Source organism: Schistocerca gregaria, chromosome 5 (genome assembly GCF_023897955.1).
Source record: "Schistocerca gregaria isolate iqSchGreg1 chromosome 5, iqSchGreg1.2, whole genome shotgun sequence".
NCBI classification, from domain to species: domain Eukaryota; kingdom Metazoa; phylum Arthropoda; class Insecta; order Orthoptera; family Acrididae; genus Schistocerca; species Schistocerca gregaria.
In genome coordinates, this window is record NC_064924.1 from 216276607 (window position 1) to 216300236 (window position 23630).

Consider the following 23630-nt stretch of genomic DNA (forward strand, 5'->3'; position numbering starts at 1 on the left):
GTCTTTCTCCTCTTTCATTCCTTGTCCCAAGCCCATATTCTCCTGTAACCTTTTCTTCTACTCCTTCGCCTACAACTGCATTCCAGTCTCCCATGACTATTAGATTTTCGTCCCCCTTTACATACTGCATTAGCATTTCAATATCCTCATACACTTTCTCTATCTGTCCATCTTCAGCTTGCGACGTCGGCATGTAAGCCTGAACTATCGTTGTCAGTGTTGGTCTGCTGTCGATTCTGATTAGAACAACCCGGTCACTGAACTGTTGACAGTAACACACCCTCTACCCTACCCTCCTATTCATAACGAATACTACACCTGTTATACCATTTTCTGCTGCTGTTGATATTACCCGATACTCATCTGACCAGAAATCCTTGTCTTCCTTCCACTGCACTTCACTGACCCCTACTAGTCCTATTGACCTGTAAATGTCATCAAGGCATAGGCACAGCTGCAACAATTTACGAGGGTTGGAACTTTAATAGTGGCAAGTATTTATTTATAGATCGTAAAAAATAGATACGTGTGTCAAAGTTTTACTGCCCTTCAAGATAGTCACCAGTATTGTTATAACTCGTTGCCAGCGATGTGGAAGTCGTAGGATACTCTTAGCAGTGCCAGTTGTGCTGACAGTTTTAGCAGCGCGGTCTATTGCCGGACGAATTTGTAGCAGTTCAGAAGCGAATGCGGTGAAGCTGGCCGTAGGCTGCGTTCCAAAAATGAACAACATACAGACAGAAGTGATGACACTTTCTGCAGGACTTGACCATCATTTTGCAGGACAATGCTTAAGCACGTACAGTCCAGGCTGTTATTTTTTTGTATAACTGATGACGCTGCTAAGTGCTATACTAGCTACTGCACTCCCCTGACTTAAGCCCTCGTAAGTTCAACTCGATTTCTAAACTGAAGGAAACACTTCACGGCATTCGCTTCAGAACCGCTACAAATTCGTCGGGCAATAGACCAGCCGCTCGAACTGTCAACATAACTGGCGCTGTTAGGAGTATCCTACGTCTTCCACATCTCTGGCAACGGATTATACACAATGCTGGTGACTACTTTGTAGGTCAGAAAAACATTGAAACACGTATCGATTGTTTTCGAGCTGTAAATAAATACAGTACAGGCCATTAAAATTGCTACACCACGAAGATGACACGCTACAGTAGCGAAATTTAACCGACATACAGAAGATCCTGTGATATGCAAATGATTGGCTTTTCAGACCTGTGGCGACACCTACAACGTGCTGACATGAGGAAAGTTTCCAACCGATTTCTCAAACACAAACAGCAGTTGACCAGCGTTGAGTGCTGAAACATTGTTGTCATGCGTCATGTAAGGAGGAGAAATGCGTACCATCACGTTTCCGAATAGGATAAAGGTTGGAATGTAGCCTATCGCGATTGCGGTTTATCGTACCGCGACATTGCTGCTCGCGTTGGTCGAGATCCAATGACTGTTAGCAGAATATGGAATCGGTGGGTTCAAGAGGGTAGTACGGAACACCGTGCTGGATCCCAACGGCCTAATATCACTAACAGTCGAGATGATAGGCATCTTATCCGCATGGCTGTAACGGATTGTGCAGCCACGTCTCGATCCCTGAGTCAACAGTTGGGGACGTGTGCAAGACAACAACCATGTGCACGAACAGTTCGACGACGTTTGCAGCAGTATGGATTATCACCTCGGAGACCATGGCTGCGGTTACCCTTGACGCTGCATCACAGACAGGAGCGCCTGCTATGGTGTACTCAACGACGAACCTGGGTGCACGAATGGCAAAACGTCATTTTTTGGAATGAATCCAGGTTCTGTTTACAGCATCATGATGGTCGCATCCGTGTTTGGCGACATCGCGGTGCCATTGATTACACGTCTGGGTCACCTCTTGTTCACTTTAACGGCATTTTTAACAGTGAACGTTATATTTCAGATGTGTTACGACCCGTGGCTCTACCCTTCGTACGATCCCTGCGAAACCCTACATTTAAGCAGCATAATGCAGGACCGCATGTTGCAGATCCTGTGCGGGCCTTTCTGGATACAGAAAATGTTCGACTGCTTGCCCTGACCAGCACTTTCTCCAGATCTCTCACCAACTGAAAACGTCTGGTCAATGGTGACCGAGCAACTGGCTCGTACACAATACGCCAGTCACTACTCTTGATGAACTTTGGTATCATCTTGAAGCTGCATGGGTAGCTGTACATGTACACGTCATCCAAGCTCTGTTTGACCTAATGCGCAGGCGTATCAAGTCCGTTATTACGGCCAGAGGTGATTGTTCTGGGTACTGATTGCTCAGGATCTATGCACCCAAATTGCGTGAAAATGTAATCAAATGTCAGTTGTAGTATAATATATCTGTCCAATGAATACCCGTTTATCATCTGCATTTCTTCGTGGTGTAGCAGTGTTAATGGCCAGTAGTGTACATGCCACCATTAAAGTTCCAACCCTCGTATTTTGATTGAATTGAAAACGTCTAAAAAAGTGCACAATTTTTTCCCCCGGCAGTGTATTTTCGTGAGGGCGACTTTTCGGTCGTCCTGCAGCTATCAGTCAGTTTATGCCTCTGGTGCGGGTATAAATAACCCGCGTACCGTACTACTCGGACCCTGTGACGCAACTGAGTCGTGACAGCGCGCGGTGGGAAAGCCCCCTCTGGAAGGTGGGTGGCTGCAGCCGCCGTCTGGCGCATTGTGAACGGCAGACGCGACCCAGACGGCCCCCACCCACGCCGCCGCCGCCGCCCTCGCCGCCTCCGCGCCCGCCGCCCCCGCCGCTTGTGAAAGCGAACACCTGCAGCGGCCCGCGACGCGGCCCTAATGCCGCTTTAAGCCCGCCCGCCTGCGCCTCTCCCGTCCCGCCTGTCTGCCAAACTTTGCAGACGGCGAGGGGCCGCTCCGCCGCCCACTGAATCAACTTCGCCGCCGCCGCCGCCGCCGCCGCCGCCGCCGCCGCCGCCACCGCAGCCGATATCGGAATTACCTTCCTCGTCCTCGCCACCCCCGCCCGCCGGCTTTGTCTCCCTCAAAGATTTACTGCGCCGCTGCCGTCCCTTCTTTTGTCCGTGGGGTGTCTGGCGAGGGTGGTTTCTGACAGCCTTCGCGAGGCACGGCCGTCCCTCAGGGGGACTGCCGTAAACTACCGACAGATTTACGCTATTCTTTCTGTTTTACTACAGCTTTTTCGACATTACCAACAAGTGACAGCTCACTAAAAAAAATAAAAATAAAAACGATCAGCTGGTACGTTCACAACGAGGAGACACTGTAGGATACTCAATATTTTCAGCGTGCGTAATTATTACACTACAGGCTACTAAAACTGCTACACCAAGAAGAAATGCAGGTGATAAACAGGTATTCATTGGACAAATATATTATATTAGAACTGATATGTGATTACGTTTTCACGCAATTTGGTTGCATAGATCCTGAGAAATCAGTACCCAGAACAACGACCTCTGGCTGTAATAACGGCCTTGACACACCTGGGCATTGAGTCAAACAGAGCTTGGATGGCTTGTACAGGTACAGCTGCTCATGTAGCTTCAACACGATACCACAGTTCACCAAGTGTACTGACTGGCGTATTGTGACGAGCCAGTTGCTTAGCCACCATTGACCAGACGTTTTCAATTGATGAGAGATCTGGAGAATGTGCTGGCCAGGGCAGCAGCCGAACATTTTCTGTATCCAGAAAGATCCGTACAGGACCTGCAACATGCGGTCGTGCATTATCCTGCTGAAATGTAGGGTTTCGCAGGGATTGAATGAAGGGTAGAGCCACGGGTCGTAACACGTCTGAAATGTAACGTCCACTGTGGGAAGCACTGTCAATGCTAACAAGAGGTGAGCGAGACGTGTAACCAATGGCACCCCATACCATCACGCGAGGTGATACGACAGTCTGGCGATGACGAATGCACGCTTCCAATGTGCGTTCACCGCGATGTTGCCAAACAAGGATGCGATGCTGTAAACAGAACCTGGATTCACCCGAAAAAATGACGTTATGCCATTCGTGCACCTAGGTTTGTCGTTGAGTACACCATCATAGGTGCTCCTGTCTGTGATGCAGCGTCGAGGGTAACCGAATCCATGGGCTCCCAGCTGATAGTCCATGCTGCTGCAAGCATCGTCTAATTGTTCGTGCAGATGGTTGTTGCCTTGCAAACGTCCTCATCTGTTGACTCAGGGATCGAGACGTGGCTGCACGATCCGTTACAGCCATGCAGATAAGATAGCTTCCTGTCACCTCTACTGCTAGTGATACGAGGCCGTTTGATCCAGCACGGCGTTCCGTATTACCCTCCTCAATCCACCGATTCCATATTCTGCTAACAGTCATTGGATCTCGACCAACGCGAGCAGCAATGTCGCGATGCGATAAACCGCAATCGCGATAGGCTACAATCCTACCTTTACAAGAGTCGGAAACGTGATGGTGCTTACACGAGGCATCACAACAACGTTTCACCAGGCAACGCCGGTCAACTGCTGTTTGGTAGGAAACTTTCCTCGTCAACCTTGTGTGAATGCTCTGAAAAGCTAATCATTTGCATATCACAATATCTTCTCACTGTAAGTTAAATTTCGCGTCTGTAGCACGTCAACTTCGTGGTGTAGCAATTTTGAAGGCCAGTAGTGTACCATGACTTACTGTCACTGACTACAGTATCTTCCAGTAGATTTACGTGGAACCAGCGATCAGTCTCACATTCTCCATGCTGTATTCTACATCCACGCTGGGATAACAAAAGTTATGAGATACCTCCTAACATCGTGCCGAAACTCTACATTTAAGCAGCATAATGCAGGACCGCATGTTGCAGGTCCTATACGGGCCTTTCTGGATACAGAAAATGTTCGGCTGCTGCCCTGGCCAGCACATTCTCCAGATCTCTCACCAACTGAAAACGTCTGGTCAATGGTGACCGAGCAACTGGCTCGTCAAAATACGCCAGTCGGGTAGCTGTACCTCTACACGTCATCCAAGCTCTTTTTGACCTAATGCGCAGGCGTATCAAGTCCGTTATTAAGGCCAGAGGTGATTGTTCTGGGTACTGATTTCTCAGGATCTATGCACCCAAATTGCGTGAAAATGTAATCACATGTCAGTTCCAGTATAATATATCTGTCCAATGAATACCCGTTTATCATCTGCATTTCTTCGTGGTGTAGCAGTTTTAATGGCCAGTAGTGTACATGCCACCATTAAAGTTCCAACCCTCGTATTTTGATTGAATTGAAAACGTCTAAAAGTGTGCACAATATTTTTCCCCCGGCAGTGTATTTTCGTGAGGGCGACTTTTCGGTCGTACTGCAGCTATCAGCAACTCGACGTGGCGTGGACTCGATATGTCGTTGGAAGTCCCCTCCAGAAACACTGAGCCTTGCTGCCTCTGTAGCTGCCCATAATTGCGAAAGCGTTGCCGGTGCACGATTTTATGCACGAAGTGACTTCTAGATTGTCTTCCATAAATATTCGACGGGATTCATGTCGAACGATTGGGGTGCCCAAATCATTCGGTCGTATTGTCCAGATTATTCTTCAAACTAATCGCGAACAATTGTGGCTCTGTGACAATTCAGTCATTATTTGGGAGAATTAAGTCCATGAATGGGTGCAAATGGTCTCCAAGAAGCCGAACATAACCACTTCCAGGCCATTCCGTGTAAACAGAGTCCACACCATTATGAACCCACCACCAGCTTGCATAATACCTTGTTGACAATGTGGATCCATGTCCATGTTACCAACTGAAACTGGAATTCGTCTGACCAGGAGCGGCACTGCAGGCGATGTTGTGCTTTTACAAAGGCACTCGCTTCTGTCGTCTACTGCTACAGCCCATTAACGCCAAATTTCGCCCCACCACCCTAACTAATATGTTCGTCGTACGTCCAAACTGATGTCGGCGGTTATTACACACAGTGTTGCTTATCTGTTAGCACTTACAACTCTACACAAACACTGCTGCTCTCTGTCGTTAAGTGAAGGCCGTCGGCCACTGCGTTGTCCATGGTGAGAGATAATGCCGGAAACTTGGTACTCTCGGCACACTCTTGGCACTGTGGTGCTTGGAATATTGAATCCCCTAGCGATTTCCGAAATAAAATGCCCCATGCTTCTAGCTCTAACTGCCATTCCGTGTTCAAAGTCTGTTAATTCCCGTCGTGCGTCCATAATCACGTCGGGAACATGTTCACCTTATCACTTGAGTACAAATGACAGCTCCGCCAATGCACTGCCCCTCTATGGCTAGTATACGCGATATTAACTCCATCTTCATATGTGCACATCGCTATCCCATGACCTCAGTTAACTCAGTGTATAGCACGGAGGCAAAGAAGGAACCAAAACCACGGTTTGTCTCTTCTACGACGACATCGTAAAAGTATTTCAGGGTGGTGCAAAGATTGTCCACTTGATTTTTATGTTCAGAATTTCAGAATTTTTCACTTCACTAAATGCAAAGACGTAGTATCCTATAATCACTGAGTCATGATATTGGAATCAACTCGAATAAATAGCAGGGTTTAACATTATGTAGGGGTTCAAAGTGGACTGAACGCATAGTTTTCGTCATAGGTATAGTTGGTGATTGACTTCACTTTATTGGTGGGATACTGCGAAAAATCTATGCGGCCACAAAGAAGGCTACTTAGAAATTACTTGTGCGTCACGTTGTAGATAGTGGGTCAAGTACACACGAAACAGGAATAACACCGGAAATCGAATATACACAAAGAAGTGAAGCTCGAATGGTGACTGATTTGCTTAAGCCACGGGAGAGAGTCACCGAGACGCTGAAAAACCCGAGATGGCTGTCCATCGTGCAAAAGCCTACTTACAAAGTTTGAATGTAGGCTGTTACATTGCAACTTTCATATTTCAATTTTCTATTTTCTGATTTCAATTATTGGGCATACTACTCATACTATTCAGTACTTATTGATGATTACAATGTCTGAATTACATCGTAATGTGAAGATACAGACACCATAACCATCAATAATCATACCTCGACGTGTTAAAATGGCTGTAAGATATTTGTCTCTCCCTGTGCGAAAAATGCTAAATGTGTGAGAATAAGGTTTGTCGACTCCGTGACATATCGAAGTCTGGATCGGTGCTAGAGGCTTGTTCGGACAGCCAAAGTAGTTACGGAAACTGCTCTTGATAAGCAGGAAATACGAGTTCGAATCCCGGTAGCGAACAAATATTCTAGTATCGCAAACAGCTCACGTCAATATGGATTCGCAAAATGGGAACCCATTTCGTACAATTTAACACAGCTGCATGCATGTCTGAAGGTCATCGTAATTTGAAAATACAGACATTCTATGAAAACAGATACTGTAACGACCAATAATGCATCAGTGCTTCGATGGGATTATCTGATTGTTCTAAGTTGGCAGCGAGGACAATAAACGTAACATTTACACCTCGAACTCCAGAGACTTCTAATGATTCAGTATTTGGGTAACGGAAATCCTAGAGAACGCGTGATAGTTAAACTGGATTTCAGGATACGAGCTGAACTGGCACAAAAACGATAAAACCTTATTTAATCATAAGAAAGTAGAAACAAAGACTTCAAATCATAATTTATTTCTGTGATGTAAGAAACAAATTAGCTTTCTGACAAAAATAGGTTTTAATACTTAAAATTCCTCTATATTGGGTTAGAAATTCTTTTAAAATCAGTTATTTCTTACCATATGTGCAGGTATAACGTGTATTTTAAGACGTCATGGTGATACGCTAGACTTGTCAAACATTAGCTATACGAGAAAATTAATTTTCTGACAAAAATACAGCTTAACGCTTGAAATTCGTCTATAGTGCTATATAAAGTCTTATAAAAATGAGTTATTTTTTATCACATATGCGTGTATAACATGTTTTTCCATATAACGTGGTGTTTTGTGTTTTTACGGAATTTCACGGACTTCTTAAAATTGTTAATTGATGGACACATTAATTTTGATGGCCAGCGGCCTCTCCTCCAGTTGCTGCTAAGCTAGGCGTGGGCCTTTGCAGTGACACTCCTGTTTTTGGGAACCGAGGCACGTAGCGATATTTTGTTTTCTGTGAGAGGATATGCGGAAAATAACCACTGTACAACGAGTAAAACTATCCAACGATAATAGCAGGGGAATAACTAGGCTGGAAAGACAGGGGCATCGGATCTGATAAAGTATATCTGGAAAGAAGTAAATTCTAAAAAAAGAAGAAAAATTAAAATGAGAAGGCAAAGTGGAAATTTTAGTAAAATCGATCAGCCAAGAGAAGTCTTCCGGTATGTTAAAATAATGAAAGATTGTTCTGAAAACAATTCTGCGGCAAAGATACGCGAATCATTTACCTCTTTTATCCAGTCAGAGACCAATCTCTCTTAGAATACGATCATCAATTAACTGAATACACAGAACGAAAGGGACCAGATATGAACACGTGTGAGGCATCGATGCAGTATCTTTCATGAGTGGCGTACACATCTGTGAGTCAACGGCCTTGCTGCAGTGGTAACACCGGTTCCGACGAATCACCTAAATTAAGTGCTGTCGGGCTGGGCTAGCACTTGGAGGGGTGACCATCCGGTCTGCCGACCGCTGTTGGCAAGCGGGGTGCACTCAGCCCTTGTGAGGCAAACTGAGGAGCTACATGATTGAGAAGTAGCGGCTCCGGTCTCGGAAACTGACATACGGCCGGGAGAGCACTGTGCTGACCACATGACCCTCCATATCCTCATCCAGTGACCACTGTGGTCTGAGGATGACACGGCGGCCGGTCGAAACCGTTGGGCTTTCAGAGCATATAGAGTGTATTATTTTTTAGTACACAACGGGGTACAAAAACGAATCACGTTACAATTTAATTTACTTCTTAAAGATTCTATGGGAGTTAAGACGCTGATTAAGAAGCGGTCCTGTATTTCGAAACAGTTGACAATATATGCAAATATTTCGGTCAAGCATACTGAGGTGATACGACTTAAAAACTTGTTCCATAATTATTCCACGTGTAACGCTAAATACACGAAATCCAACGCATTGGGCTAACAAGTAAGAAATTATCTCTACACTTAAAAAGAGATCCACTCATGCACGCTTTTAAAGCTCTGACATACATAATGCGTAAGAGCAGGAAAAGTAACGATCGAAGTGCAGCAATAGGTCTTAAACAGTAATCTTACGCTTAGACATAGTATAAACCACTAGGGATTATTTAATACGGCAGCTAAGACTTATTAGGAACAACTCTTTCAGAAATAAAGACGGAAAATGAGGGTTTAACGTCCCGTCGAGAAATGGTCATTAGAGGCTGTGTCCAAACTCGGCTAGGGAAAGAGTGGGTAAGAAAATTAGGCTATCTTTTTCAAAGAAACCATCCGGGCATTTGCCTCAAGCGATTTGGGGGGAAATCGCAGAGAACTTCAGTCTGGGTAAGCGAATGACGATCTGAATGACCGTCCATCCGAATGCAAGTGACTTAAACATATCGCTCGGCTACTTTCAGGACTAGCTAGAGTCACAGGATAATACGACAAACTACTTGACGAAACTTTCAGCATCTCTGAAAGATAGGTCACTGAGTGAAAATTGACAAATAAATGAATTAAAACACTTATGTGGGATGAAAAATTGACAGAGACTTTTATTGCTCCCAAAATAACTCCTCTATATCCAATTATAGACATTCGTTCGAAGCTTAATACTTGGTTATGAGGAAAGATGTTCCTGATCTACATAAACGATTTAGGAGTAATCTGAGTAGCCTCTTAGATTCTTTGCAGATAATATCGTCAATCACCGCCTTGTAAAATCGTCAGATGATCAAAATCAATTGCTAAATTATTTAGACAAGATATTTGCATGGTTCTAAAATTGGAAATTGATTCTAAGTAATTAAAAGTGAGCTGTCATCCACATGAGTACTAAAAGGAATTTTGCTACATTTCGGTTACACGATAATTCAAGCAAACCTGGACGCTGTGATTTCAACTAAATAGTTGGGTACTACAATTACGAATAAGTTAAGTTTGAATGATCATATAGATAATACTGTGGGGAAAAAGAGCCAAAGACTACAATTTATTGGCAGACTTTTACCAAAGAGACTGCCTACACTATGGTTGTCCGTCCTCTTCTGGAGTACTGCAGCGTAGTATGAGATCCACATTAAATAAGATTGACGGAAGACATTGGAAAAGTTCAAAGAAGAAGAGCTCGTTTTGAATTATCGGGAAATAGGGGAGAGAATGTAACGGATGTGATACGCGAATTGGGGTGTCAGTCATTAAAACAAAGACTGTTTCGCTGCGACAGGATCTTCTGATGAAATTTCAATCACCAACTTTCCCCTCTGAATGCGAAAATAGTTTGTTGGCGCCCAACTACATAGGGACGAATGATCATCATAAAAAAAAGTAAGAGTAATCAGAGCTCCCACGGAAAGATTTAAGTGTTCGTTTTTCTCGCGCGCTTTACCAGATTAGAACGGTACAGCAAATGCTTAAACATTGTTAGATGAACTCGGTGCAGTCACTTAGTTGCAAGGCAATTACGTAGATGTAGATGGAGCTGTAGATGTAGGCAGGGTGAACGAATCTATTGAAACTCCACAAAATGCAAAGCATTACCAAGCTTAATATGCTGCACAAAAAGCGTTGCCATTCAAAACAGTTTCAGTCGTCTTGGAATGGAAAAATACAAGTCTTGTAAAGTTATCTAGGGAATCTTATGCAATTCTTCCTGCAAAATAGTGCCAAGTTCAGGTAACAATGATGAGATGGATAGTGGTCACTTCTCTGCAAAGCAGATCACAAACGCTCAATAATTCTGAGATTTGGTGACAGCGGTGGCCAGGGGAGACTGATCTTCCCAGAGGACGACTTGACCAGTTTTTCCATTCGTCTGTAAAGAATTCATGTAAGTATTTTGCAACCGTGACTTATTAAATTCATACTTCGGTAATTTTCACACCTGTCAAAACCTGGTTTCCTTGGGATTGGAATTAGTACATTCTTCTTAAAGTCTGAGGGTATTTCGCCTGTCTCATACATCTTGCTCTCCATATGAAAGACTTTGTCATGGCTGGCTCCCCAAGGCTATCAGTAGTTCTAATGGAATGCTGTCTATTCCCGGGCCCAAGTTTCGACTTAGGTCTATCAGTGCTCTGTTAAATTCTTCACCCAGTATCATATCACCTTTGTCTATGTCGTCTCCAATTCCCATAAAATTGCCTTCAACCACATCACCCTTGCGTAGACCCTCTACACACATCTTTCACCCTTGTGCTTTCGCTTCTTTGTTTATGACATTTTTCTGTCTGAGTTCTTGGTATTCATACATATTATTCTCTTTCCTCCAAAGATCTCTTTAATTTTCCTGTAGGCAGTATCTATCTTACCGCTAGTGATATATGCTTCTGCATTCTTACATTTGTCCTGTAGCCATTCCTGCTTAGCCGTTTTTCACTGCCTGTCTATCTCATTTTCAAGACGTTTGTATTTTTTTCGCCTGATTTAGTTACTGTATTTTTATATTTTCTCCTTTATCAGTTACATTCAGAATCCCTTCTGCTACCCAAGGATTTTTTCTAGCACTGGTCTTTTTACCTGCTTAATCCTCTGCACCCTTCACTATCTCATCTCTCAAAGATACCCATTCTCCTCCTACAGTATTCCTTTGGCCTGTTCTTGTGAACCGTTCCATAATGCTCCCTCTGAAACTGCAATCTATAGTTCTTTCGGTTTATCCATGTCCCATCTCCTTAAATTCCTATCTTTTTGCAGTTTCTTCAGATTTAATCTACATTTCATAACCAATAAGTTGTCAGAATCCACATCTGCCCTGCGGATGTCTTACAGTTTAAAACTTTGCTCCTAAATCTCTGTCTTATCATTATACTACCTGTCTGAAACCTCCAGTGTCTCCAGGCCTCTTCCAGTACACAATCTTCTTTCATGATTATCAAACAAAGCGTTAGATATGATTTACTTATGCTCTGTGCTAAATTCTACCAGGCGGCTTCCTCTTTCATTCCTTATCCTAGTTCACATTCACCTACTACTTTTCCTTCTCATCCTTTTCCTACTATCGAATTCCTGTCCCCCACGACTATTAAATTTTCGCCTCCCTTAACTATCTGAATAATTTCTTTTATCACATCATACAGTTCTTCAATATCTTCATCTTCTTCGGAGCTAGTTGGTACATAAACTTGAACTTTGCTAAGTGTGGGCTTCGTGTTTATATTGGCTACAATAATGCGTTCACTATGCTGTTTGTAGTAGCTTATCCGCGTTCCTATTTTTTATTCATTATTAAACCTACTCCTGCATTGCTCTGTATTCACTTGACGAGAAGTCTAGTTCGTCCTGCCACTGATATTCACTAATTCCCACTATATCTAACTTTAACATATCGCTTTCCCTTTTTAAATTTTCTATCCTACTTGCCCAATTAAGGAATTGACATCCTACACTCCTATCTATAGAACGCCAGTTTTGTTCCTCCTGATAATGATGTGCTCCTGAGCAGTACCCGCCTAGAGATCAGAAAGGGGTACTATTTTGCCTCCGGATTATTTTACCCAAGAGGAAGCGATCATCATTTAACCATACAGTAATGCTGCATGCCCTCGCGAAAAATTACGGCTGTAATTATCAGTTGCTTTCAGCCATTCGCAGTACCAGCACAGAAAGGATGTTTTGGTTGAGGTCACAAGGCCAGATCAGTCACTTATCCAGACTGCTGGCCGTGCAACTAATGAAAAGGCTGCTGCTCCTCTTCAGGAAGCAGATGTTTGTCCTCTCAAAAGATACCCTTCCATTGAGGTTGCACCAGCATACGGTACAGCCTTCAGTATCGCTGAGGAACGCAAGCCTCTCCATCAATGGCAAGGTCCATGGTTCATGAGAGGACTAGTGAGGCTACAGGGGTATGGCCCCAAAGTAGGTCATCCAAGATGGCGTCCGTGACGTCACTACTGACACAAGTGCCACACCTCCTGCCGCATCCCCCTGGCGTGAGGTTTGAATTTTGGCGGGAAAGTGCTATGCCCCCCCCCTCCCCAAGAAAAATTGTGGGAAATTCAAATTCCAACAGGATAATGCATCACACCACAGTTAACTCCATTAACCTAAGAAAATCGAGGAAAGACTGGACACTTGGCTGCTACCACTAACCTAACCCCAAACCTCCCCCAGAAACATTGCCCATGTTCAAATTTCAGCAGGATAATGCATAAAGAAGAACGGATTTCTCCTTCCGGATCATATGTGAGCAATTATTGTAGGTCCATCCAATTTCAGATCACTAATGTCCTCATGACTCTGCTAACACATGTAGATGGGGTCTAGTTCAAACACATGTATTCTCAAAAATACTGTCTCAACCCAAGTATCAAATATTGCAGGAGATACTGCGCAGTGTAGATGGTTTTACATACAAGACATTCAGTGAAAGCAGTGATATCTCTCCACCTGAAAAGGCAAAGCCAAACACCATCTTCATATTTGACGATGTTGCTGTGGAACACCAAGACCAAATTCGAAAATATTTCTGTTTCGATCGTCATATGGGTGCTGATTTATTTTATCTAAGTCAAACGTATTCCAGAATCTCCAGACAGTTGGTTAGGGGTAACTCAAACATCATTATAGCATTCGAACAAGACAACCTCAATTTAAAACACATTTACTAGACACATGTCTGAATGGACATGTCGTTCAATGATTTTGTAAAGATATGTGCAAATTGCTGGAATCATTCACAGTATGGGTTTCTCGTTAGTGGTATAACAAGAAGACGGAGTGACGGTAGGTACAGGCGAAACTTTCAAGACTTCTTGCATATATAACACAGTAAGAGACGTTGGTACATCAGTCTACGCTACACGATGGACAACACGAGAGGCTGGGTCTACACAGACAGAACATTCGCCTGTACATGGATGCGAAAATTCGGGCTATTGAGCGTAAAGTTACAGGTACCCTCAGGGAACTAGAAACGTATTACCAAACTCTTCTGAGAATGGTGAATGCGTTAAATGAGCTATTTAATCAAATCAGTGGAAAATAACCGACTTAACTGAAAAGGCCGAGGCTATTGAGGGGAAAATAGGTGTAGGCTTCCTTGTTGTTGGGAAGGGCGATCAGGATCATAGTAAGAGGAGGAAGAAAATGACCAGATGTATAAAGCCTCACGCTGAGGAGATGTCTGATTAGTATACACTGAACTGTCGACGAAATAGAAAGTGATTCAGGCGCATAAAGCAGTTCGTGAGAAATTATGATTGCTGAGGTTAGGACATATGGATCGACAGCAAACTCTAAGAGAGACCTTTAAGCTGATTACTGAATCTCTCCAACAGCTCTCAGCAAAAACAAAAACACACGATAACGAGGGTGTTGGCATTGATGAATTCATTATTCGTCACAACCCCGCTCAGATAGAACATTCGGCGTTAGCAGGGGAAGAGAGTACATGTTTTTTGCGCATCCTATAACTGTAACTGAAGACACAATACAGATTGGTGATAGAGAGTTTGAGAGAACACCCTGCTTAATGAATCTTATTTTCCTAAGACCTGCCAAAAAACCTATAAATTATTCAGTTAATGATAGGGAAACGAACAGTGAAACACTGCACTTGACTGGTGCACACGAAATCACGAAAGCCTGAGAAACAGGAAATATAAAATCATTATAAAACCAATACTTGAAGGCGAAAACAACAACAACAACAGCAGCGGTGATGGTATTGACATTGAGCATAAAGCAAGTGAACAATCTAATTCCTCAGTATTTATATTATGAGTGACCCCAACGAACTACTATATCAACCACGGCTGCTCATGGCATTAGCTGCTGCATGTAATACAGCTCATTCGAAGGAGGTCGTTTCAATAATCTCAGAGCTTAGAGAAAAAGGTATCATTGAATAAGTATGGAGACAGTAGTTCGAGAACTGCACAAACCAGCAAGCAAAACATCCCCTCACAGACATGTTATACACTCCTGGAAATGGAAAAAAGAACACATTGACACCGGTGTGTCAGACCCACCATACTTGCTCCGGACACTGCGAGAGGGCTGTACAAGCAATGATCACACGCACGCCACAGCGGACACACTAGGAACCGCGGTGTTGGCCGTCGAATGGCGCTAGCTGCACAGCATTTGTGCACCGCCGCCGTCAGTGTCAGCTAGTTTGCTGTGGCATACGGAGCTCCATCGCAGTCTTTAACACTCGTAGCATGCCGCGACAGCGTGGACGTGAACCGTATGTGCAGTTGACGGACTTTGAGCGAGGGCGTATAGTGGGCATGCGGGAGGCCGGGTGGACGTACCGCCGAATTGCTCAACACGTGGGGCGTGAGGTCTCCACAGTACATCGATGTTGTCGCCAGTGGTCGGCGGAAGGTGCACGTGCCCGTCGACCTGGGACCGGACCGCAGCGACTCACGGATGCACGCCAAGACCATAGAATCCTACGCAGTGCCGTAGGGGACCTCACCGCCACTTCCCAGCAAATTAGGGACACTGTTGCTCCTGGGGTATCGGCGAGGACCATTCGCAACCGTCTCCATGAAGCTGGGCTACGGTCCCGCACACCGTTAGGCCGTCTTCCGCTCACGCCCCAACATCGTGCAGCCCGCCTCCAGTGGTGTCGCGACAGGCGTGAATGGAGGGACGAATGGAGACGTGTCGTCTTCAGCGATGAGAGTCGCTTCTGCCTTGGTGCCAATGATGGTCGTATGCGTGTTTGGCGCCGTGCAGGTGAGCGCCACAATCAGGACTGCATACGACCGAGGAACATAGGGCCAACACCCGGCATCATGGTGTGGGGAGCGATCTCCTACACTGGCCGTACACCTCTGGTGATCGTCGAGGGGACACTGAATAGTGCACGGTACATCCAAACCGTCATCGAACCCATCGTTCTACCATTCCTAGACCGGCAAGGGAACTTGCTGTTCCAACAGGACAATGCACGTCCGCATGTATCCCGTGCCACCCAACGTGCTCTAGAAGGTGTAAGTCAACTACCCTGGCCAGCAAGATATCCGGATCTGTCCCCCATTGAGCATGTTTGGGACTGGATGAAGCGTCGTCTCACTCAGTCTGCACGTCCAGCACGAATGCTGGTCCAACTGAGGCGCCAGGTGGAAATGGCATGGCAAGCCGTTCCACAGGACTACATCCAGCATCTCTACGATCATCTCCATGGGAGAATAGCAGCCTGCATTGCTGCGAAAGGTGGATATACACTGTACTAGTGCCGACATTGTGCATGCTCTGTTGCCTGTGTCTATGTGTCTGTGGTTCTGTCAGTGTGATCATGTGATGTATCTGACCCCAGGAATGTGTCAATAAAGTTTCCCCTTCCTGGGACAATGAATTCACGGTGTTCTTATTTCAATTTCCAGGAGTGTATTATTGTTAGTCTCAGTGATATTTGGGATGCTGTTGTACAGTCGTGCACAAATGTATCCGAACGACCTGAATTGCATTTCGCCTGATTCGCATGAAACCCACATAACGCAGCTGTCTAGCAGGTCCTCTAATCGCTCCTTGGTACAGTCGTTTGTCTATTGAAAATGGTTCCAACAAGTCACCACTAGAAAATACTACTGTGTATCGCAATAACTCTAGATGTAAAGTAATACTACGATACTACAAATATCAGGAAACACCTTATCACAGATAAGACTGTCCTTAAGGCTTGTAAGCTCACATTTATTAGAATAAATGACGTACCTGAATTGTTACCACTCTCATTATTACGTCAGATATGTAATGCACGTAGTAGGTTCGTCGTATTTATGATTTCCTCTTCAAAGTAACATACTGTACTTATTATTTAACACAAAATGACATTAAAAATTTAAGTTATTCACGAGCAGATAGTTGAGAATATGTATGAACTTCAAATGACACGACGAACCGTCTCGTCCTGCATATGGATTCAAACCCAAGTCATGCAGACTAGCCGGCCGCGGTGGTCTAGCGGTTAAGGCGCTTAGTCCGGAACCGCGCCACCGCTACGGTCGCAGGTTCGAATCCTGCCTCGGGCATGGATTTGTGTGATGTCTTTAGGTTAGTTAGATTTAAGTAGTTCTAAGTTCTAGGGGACTGATGACCACAGCAGTTAAGTCCCATTGTGCTCAGAGCCATTTGAACCATTTGAACCATGCAGACGAAGCAAAGATTTCGTGACTGACGGAAACTAACAGCATTCCTGATTAGGCATAGACAGAGTGATATACCTCGGTTTTAGACAGTATCAATTAGCAAATACTAACTTTAAATTACATAACGCAAACATTTTTAACGGACCCGAGTTCCTACCCAGCTCCTATTGTCCCTGTTAACGAACTACGAGGGATGTTAAATATTGCTTCTTAACAAATAACTTATTTGAAACGCCGTAAGGTAAAGCTTTTGATTCCCATTGAGACACAGAACTATTTGCGAGATCATTGTAAGTTCAACAAGATGTTATTCCGAGCTGCTGGTGGAGAAAAGTTCGGTAGCTGACGTCTCTTTGCGTGTAGTTAACAACGGTATGTGTGGGGCTCTATTCCCAGTCAGCACTGAACTCTTCGTCATATTATTTCTAGTTCAAACATGCTCACATGTCGCTGAAGGTGCAACAAACCCATATTTAACGTTCGTTTTCTCTAGAATATAACAGCGATAGGTGCCAGGTTGGAGTCCTGGAAAGGAAAAAAATTAATGTTTCGTCTCGTCATTTAAGTTAAAACATCTAGCTACTGCCGATAAAATCCGATATGTCACAGTTGATTGTGCTTCGATATCTACCCGATTAGGTTCTGGGTTCGAATCCCTGTCCAACACAAAGCTTTACCTCACGGCATTTCAAATAAGTTATTTGTTAAGAAGCAATATTTAACATTCCTCGTAGTTCGTTAACAGGGACAATAGGAGCTGGGTAGGAACTCGGGTCCGTTAAAAATGTTTGAGTTATGTAATTTAAAGATGGTATTTGCTAATTGATACTGTCTGAAACCGAGGTATATCACTCTCTCTATGCCTAATCAGGAATGACTGTTAGTTTCCGTCAGTCACGAAATCTTTGCTTAGCCTACATGACCTGGGTTTGAATCCATATGCAGAACGAGACGGTTCGTCGTGTCATTTGAAGTTCATACATATTCTCAACTAGCTGCTCGTGAATAACTTAAATTTTTAATGTCATTTTGTGTTAAATAATAAGTACGGTATGTTACTTTGAAGAGGAAATCATAAATACGACGAACCTACTACGTGCATTACATATCTGACGTAATAATGAGAGTGGTAACATTTCAGGTACGTCATTTATTCTACTAAATGTGAGCTTACAAGCGTTAAGGACAGTCTTACCTGTGATAAGGTGTTCCCTGATGTTTGTAGTATCGTAGTATTACTTTACATCTAGAGTTGTTGCGATACAGAGTAGTGTTTTCTAGTGGTGACTTGTTGGAACCATTATCAATAGTCAAACGACTGTACCAAGGAGCGATTCGAGGACGTGCTAGACAGCTGCGTTATGTGGGTTGTATGCGAATCAGGCAAAATGCAATACTTTTGAGCATGACTGTACATCTCCAGTCCAATCAATGAAATACTCCATTCATCAACGCCCAAATCAATTGGCGGGAATTAATTTGCACGCAGTACAGATGATCGTTCTTTTAACGTCAAAGTGTACAACATTGCATCTGAACCTCAACTGATGAATGAATGTTTAAACCTCATCCTTATATAGCATGCTTCTTCTTCTTTGTGAACTTCAAGAGAAACATGATGCATAGATGTCCACAGAACTAAGTCCTGATAGCGTCGATAATTGTAGAGCACATGCGTTCTTTGAGTGAGGTATTTATGTAATTCTTCTGGTGGTTGAAGGTCACATTTTCTGTGGGATAACCGAAATGCACATCAAATGAGGTAGACTATTATATTCTATTGAAAGTTTAGATGAAATGAGGTAGGCTATTATATTTCATAGAAAGCTTACATGAGGTTGTAACGATTCTACGATGGAATGGAGCAAATTTATTTCCATTTCTTTTTCCAATATTTCAGTGACCAAATATTGCCCAACATTGATTAAAGAGTGCAATTGGACATTTGAAGAGTAATACATAGAAGAGAAACGGGGAGAATTCGCCTATTTTGTGGACACCATACAGCCATCTCTCAGTGCTTTAGAACTTTCCTAGTATTTTATACACTAAGATCACATTCAGTCAAAAATTTCATACCAATTTTTAAAGTTAGTACATTATTTTGACAAAGAAGAGATTTTATATTATTGATAATGGTTTATGATGCCTAGTCATCCATTACAATAAATTAATTTACAGTTTATAACCGAAAAAAAATTGATTGATATCTACTACTGTTACTCCACGTCATTCACAATGATTCGGTAAAGATGGCTGGGGAATGACACTTGATTAAAAAATGTCACTGTGAATTACGGAACCTATTGGCCTTGATTGTGTGCAAACAGGGCTTAGAAGGAATGTTTGGCTCTATTTGTCCATAATATTTCCCTTTACTCTCTGTTGTTAATTGATATTTGTCTTCCCATTGGCGTCTTCTTCTTCTATACAACATACCCTTCAGATCTGATTGCTGTGATAAGAAGTTTTTAAATGTACCGTTTTGAGCGGCGGTCTTCGGTAAGTCAATGACTCTTTCTTAATATGTAATGTTAGAGTGTCCTTTGATAGATAGAAATTTTATGTTCTTCCCTAGATTTTCGTTTTGCTTTTTGTCTTTCATAATACCCATTACCAGTGGATTAGTTTTCTTCAGAAGCCATATTCTACACGAAGTTTCTATAATACGTTAAAAGCAGAATGTTTCATATTGTGAGGTTCTGCAAGTACTGTAAAGCTGCAAGTAGAGCTGTGGCCTCCGCATAAAACCTAGGAGTTTCACTGGGAAGTGAAAGAAACTCCGTGTAGGCGCAACTCACTGTGCTAGCGTGTACGGTTTTGTAGCCTTCAATCCACAGGGAGGTCACAAAAAGTCTGAAGAGTTTGTAAGGATGTTACAGTGTAGATTTTCCTGAGAAATAATCGTTGAGAAAAAGAACTCAATTCGTTTCCGAGATAATTAGTACTGAAGTTAGCCATTCAGGCCTTTGTCGGCGCAGATTCAAGCGGCTTGCCAGATACAATTAGTGTCAATTGTTCTCATAGCACAGACAATGGCGCATGAGACTCTCCAACCTTTGGCTCGTATTCGATAAATATATCTGTCCCATGGCCAATCTAATTATCGCTGTGTTGTTTAGTTTTAGGAAACCAAACCAAGGGAATGTCTGGTAGGCCGATTGAAATCGCGCGCGCAACAGCCTCATTGGCTAAGCTGCAGTAAGGCGCAGCACATCGACTTTTTTCTTGACAATTATTTCTCACCGAAATTTGCTCTGCAACATTATTACGAGCTTTTCACACTGTTTCTGAATGCCCCATGCATATCTCTCGGATATTATCTACTATACTGTCTTACGCTAACTGCCTTGTGCCGGCGAATGTTTTCGTAGCAAAGTAGAAAATGTCAGCTACTGAAGTTCATCTAGATCTACATGGGTACTCTGAAAATCGCATTAGAGTGTTTGGCACTTCACAATTCTTTATTATTCCAATCTCGTATAAAGCGCGGAAAGCACGAACATTTTTATATCTTTCAGTAAGTGCTCTGATTTCTCTAATTTTATCACGGTAACTCCGTTCTCCCTATGTAGGTCGGTGTCAACAAAATATTTTGGTATTCGGAGGAGAAAGGTTGTGTTTAGAATTTCGCGAGAAGATTCCTCCGCAACGAAAAACGCCTTTGTTTTAATTAATGATTTCCACCGCAAATCCTGTATCATTGCAGTGACCCTCTCTCCTCTGTCCCGCGATAATACAAAACGTGCTGCCCTTCTTTGAACTTTTTCGGTGTACTCCGTCAATGCTATCTGGTAAGGATCCCACACCGCGCAGCAGTATTCTAAAAGAGGACGGACAGGAGCGGTGTAGACAGTCTCCTTAGTAGATCTGCTACATTTTCTGTCTTGCCAATAAAACGCAGTCTTTGGTTAACCTTCCCCACAACATTATCTATGTGTTCCTTCCAATTTATGAGAACTTGGTATTCTAATTCATTCCAAAGGTTTTAAGTGGGTTCAGGCCTGGACTCTGCCCAGAATGGTCTATTTCAAGAACTTTACTGTCCAAAAGCCTTTGCCCGACAACTACTGCTTTAGAACGGAGAGCATAGTCATGCTGATAAAAAAATTTGCGTCATCGAACTGATCCTCTACGTAGTGCAGAACGCTGTAAAAAGTGTTCAAATTCTTTCTTGACAAGGAGACCACAACCCAACCTAAAAAATATTACTACACACTAACATCACCTTCACTGTTGGAACTACTCTTGATGCCACATAAAATTCTCCAGGCATTTGAAACACACAATCCCTTCCATCGGACTGCCACAGGGTATAGCGTGATTCATTACCCCACTCGTTTCCAGTCATCCACTGACCCGTAGCGTCGTCCTTTACACCTCATCAAGCATCACTTAGCACGGCCTACAGAAATATAGGGTCATGTAGAGCTGCAGGACCATTTCACCCCATTATCTTTAACACTCTCACACAGTCATTTTGCTAGCTAGACTGCTGGTAGTAATTTGTAAGTCGTAACTGGTTAAGGAAAGGCAAACTTACACTTCTAGCATTTGTAGACTTAGAGAAAGCTTTTGACGGTGTTGACTGGAATACTCTCTTTCATATTCTGAAGGTGGCAGGGGTAAAATACAGGGAGCGAAAGGCTATTTACAACTTGTACAAAAACCAGATGGCAGTTATAAGAGTCGAGGGGCATGAAAGGGAAGCATTGGTTGGGAAGGGGGTGAGACAGGATTGTAGCCTGTCCCCGATGTTATTCAATTTGTATATTGAGCAAGCGGTAAAGAAACAAAAGAAAAATTTGGAGTAGGTATTAAAATCCATGGAGAAGAAATAAAAACTTTGAGGTTCGCCGATGACATTGTAATTCTGTCAGAGACAGCAAAGGACTTGGAAGGGCAGTTGAACGGAATGGACATTGTCTTGAAAGGAGGATATAAGATGAATATCAACAAAAGCAAAACGAGGATAATGGAATGTAGTCGAATGAAGACGAGTGATGCTCAGGGAATTAGATTAGGAAATGAAACACTTAAAGTAGTAAAGGAGTTTTGCTATTTGGGGAGCAAAATAACTGACGATGATCGAAATAGAGAAGATATAAAATGTAGACTGGCAATGGCAAGGAAAGCGTTTCTGAAGAAGAGAAATTTGTTAACATCGAGTATAGATTTAAGTGTCAGGAAGTCGTTTCTGAAAGTATTTGTATGGAGTGTAGCCATCTATGGAAGTGAAACATGGACGATAAATAGTTTAGACAAGAAGAGAATAGAAGCTTTAGAAATGTGGTGCTACAGAAGAATGCTGAAGATTAGATTGGTAGATCACATAACTAATGAGGAGGTATTGAATAGAATTGGGGAGAAGAGGAGTTTGTGGCACAACTTGACGAGAAGAAGGGACCGGTTGGTAGGACATGTTCTGAGGCATCAAGGGATCACAATTTTATCATTGGAGGGCAGCGTGGAGGGTAAAAATCGTAGACGGAGACCAAGAGATGAATATACCAAGCAGATTCAGAACGATGTAGGTTGCAGTAGGTACTGGGAGATGAAGAAACTTGCACAGGATAGGGTAGCATGGACAGCTGCATCAAACCAGTCTCAGGGCTGAAGACAACAGCAACAACTGGTTCCTTCCACAGATTTCATGCGATCCTTTCACAATCGCCCTTCGCAATACTCGACAGTCCCTCTGCGTGAGTTCATGAGGTTTGCTTGGACTCTGTTTAGCTATGGTTGTTCCTTGGTGTTTCCACTTCACCGTCACATCTCCAACAGTCTACCTCGGCAGCTTGAGAATGGTTGAATTGCCCCCGACGAATCTGTTACTAAGATGGCATGCAATGACTAAGTATACAGACTGAGTGCGTTCTTATGCAGAGATATTCAGCAAAGACATCATCGATGGCGTCATAGATGACGTCATCGATGAGCCTACGGATTTTCCCAACACCCCCCCCCCCCCTCCTCGAAGCCTCTGACAAAGACCAATTAGCCAATGAATGAGATGCAGGAAATTCAAAAATTGGCAGGATATTCAAAATAGCCAGGATTATCCCCACTCCTATCTTGTCTCTATGGAATTAGGACTGTTAACGTAAGTGTAATTTCAAGGGAAGTTAAAGAAATTCAAGAGGGTGCATTGCCATGCTGCTGATAGTAGGTCACTTGTCTTAACTACAGAGCCCAATATGGCTGACATAGGATACTGGTACGGTCTCTATGATGTCCGAATCTGAAATGCTAGGACAACGGGAAGTAACTTACCTACTAGAAGATGCCCAGACCTGTAGAGCCATTACGATTATTTATAGCAGTGAGGTCACTTGTTCTACGTGTGGAATTCCGTACTGCCTGTCACAAGATAAGCAATTCCCCTGTGACATCTCCAATTA

General features: G+C 43.3%; 1 protein-coding gene across 1 annotated transcript in view; it reads right to left on the reverse strand.

The window, feature by feature from the left end:
- Positions 1-2848: 2848 nt before the first annotated feature.
- The window catches only part of LOC126273291 (translation initiation factor IF-2-like), a 98010-nt gene continuing 77228 nt past the window's right edge, over positions 2849-23630 (reverse strand). The window contains exon 3 of the mRNA XM_049976836.1: positions 2849-3159. Within this exon, the coding sequence (XP_049832793.1) occupies positions 2849-3159 (311 nt within the window). The remainder of the gene's footprint in view (positions 3160-23630) is intronic.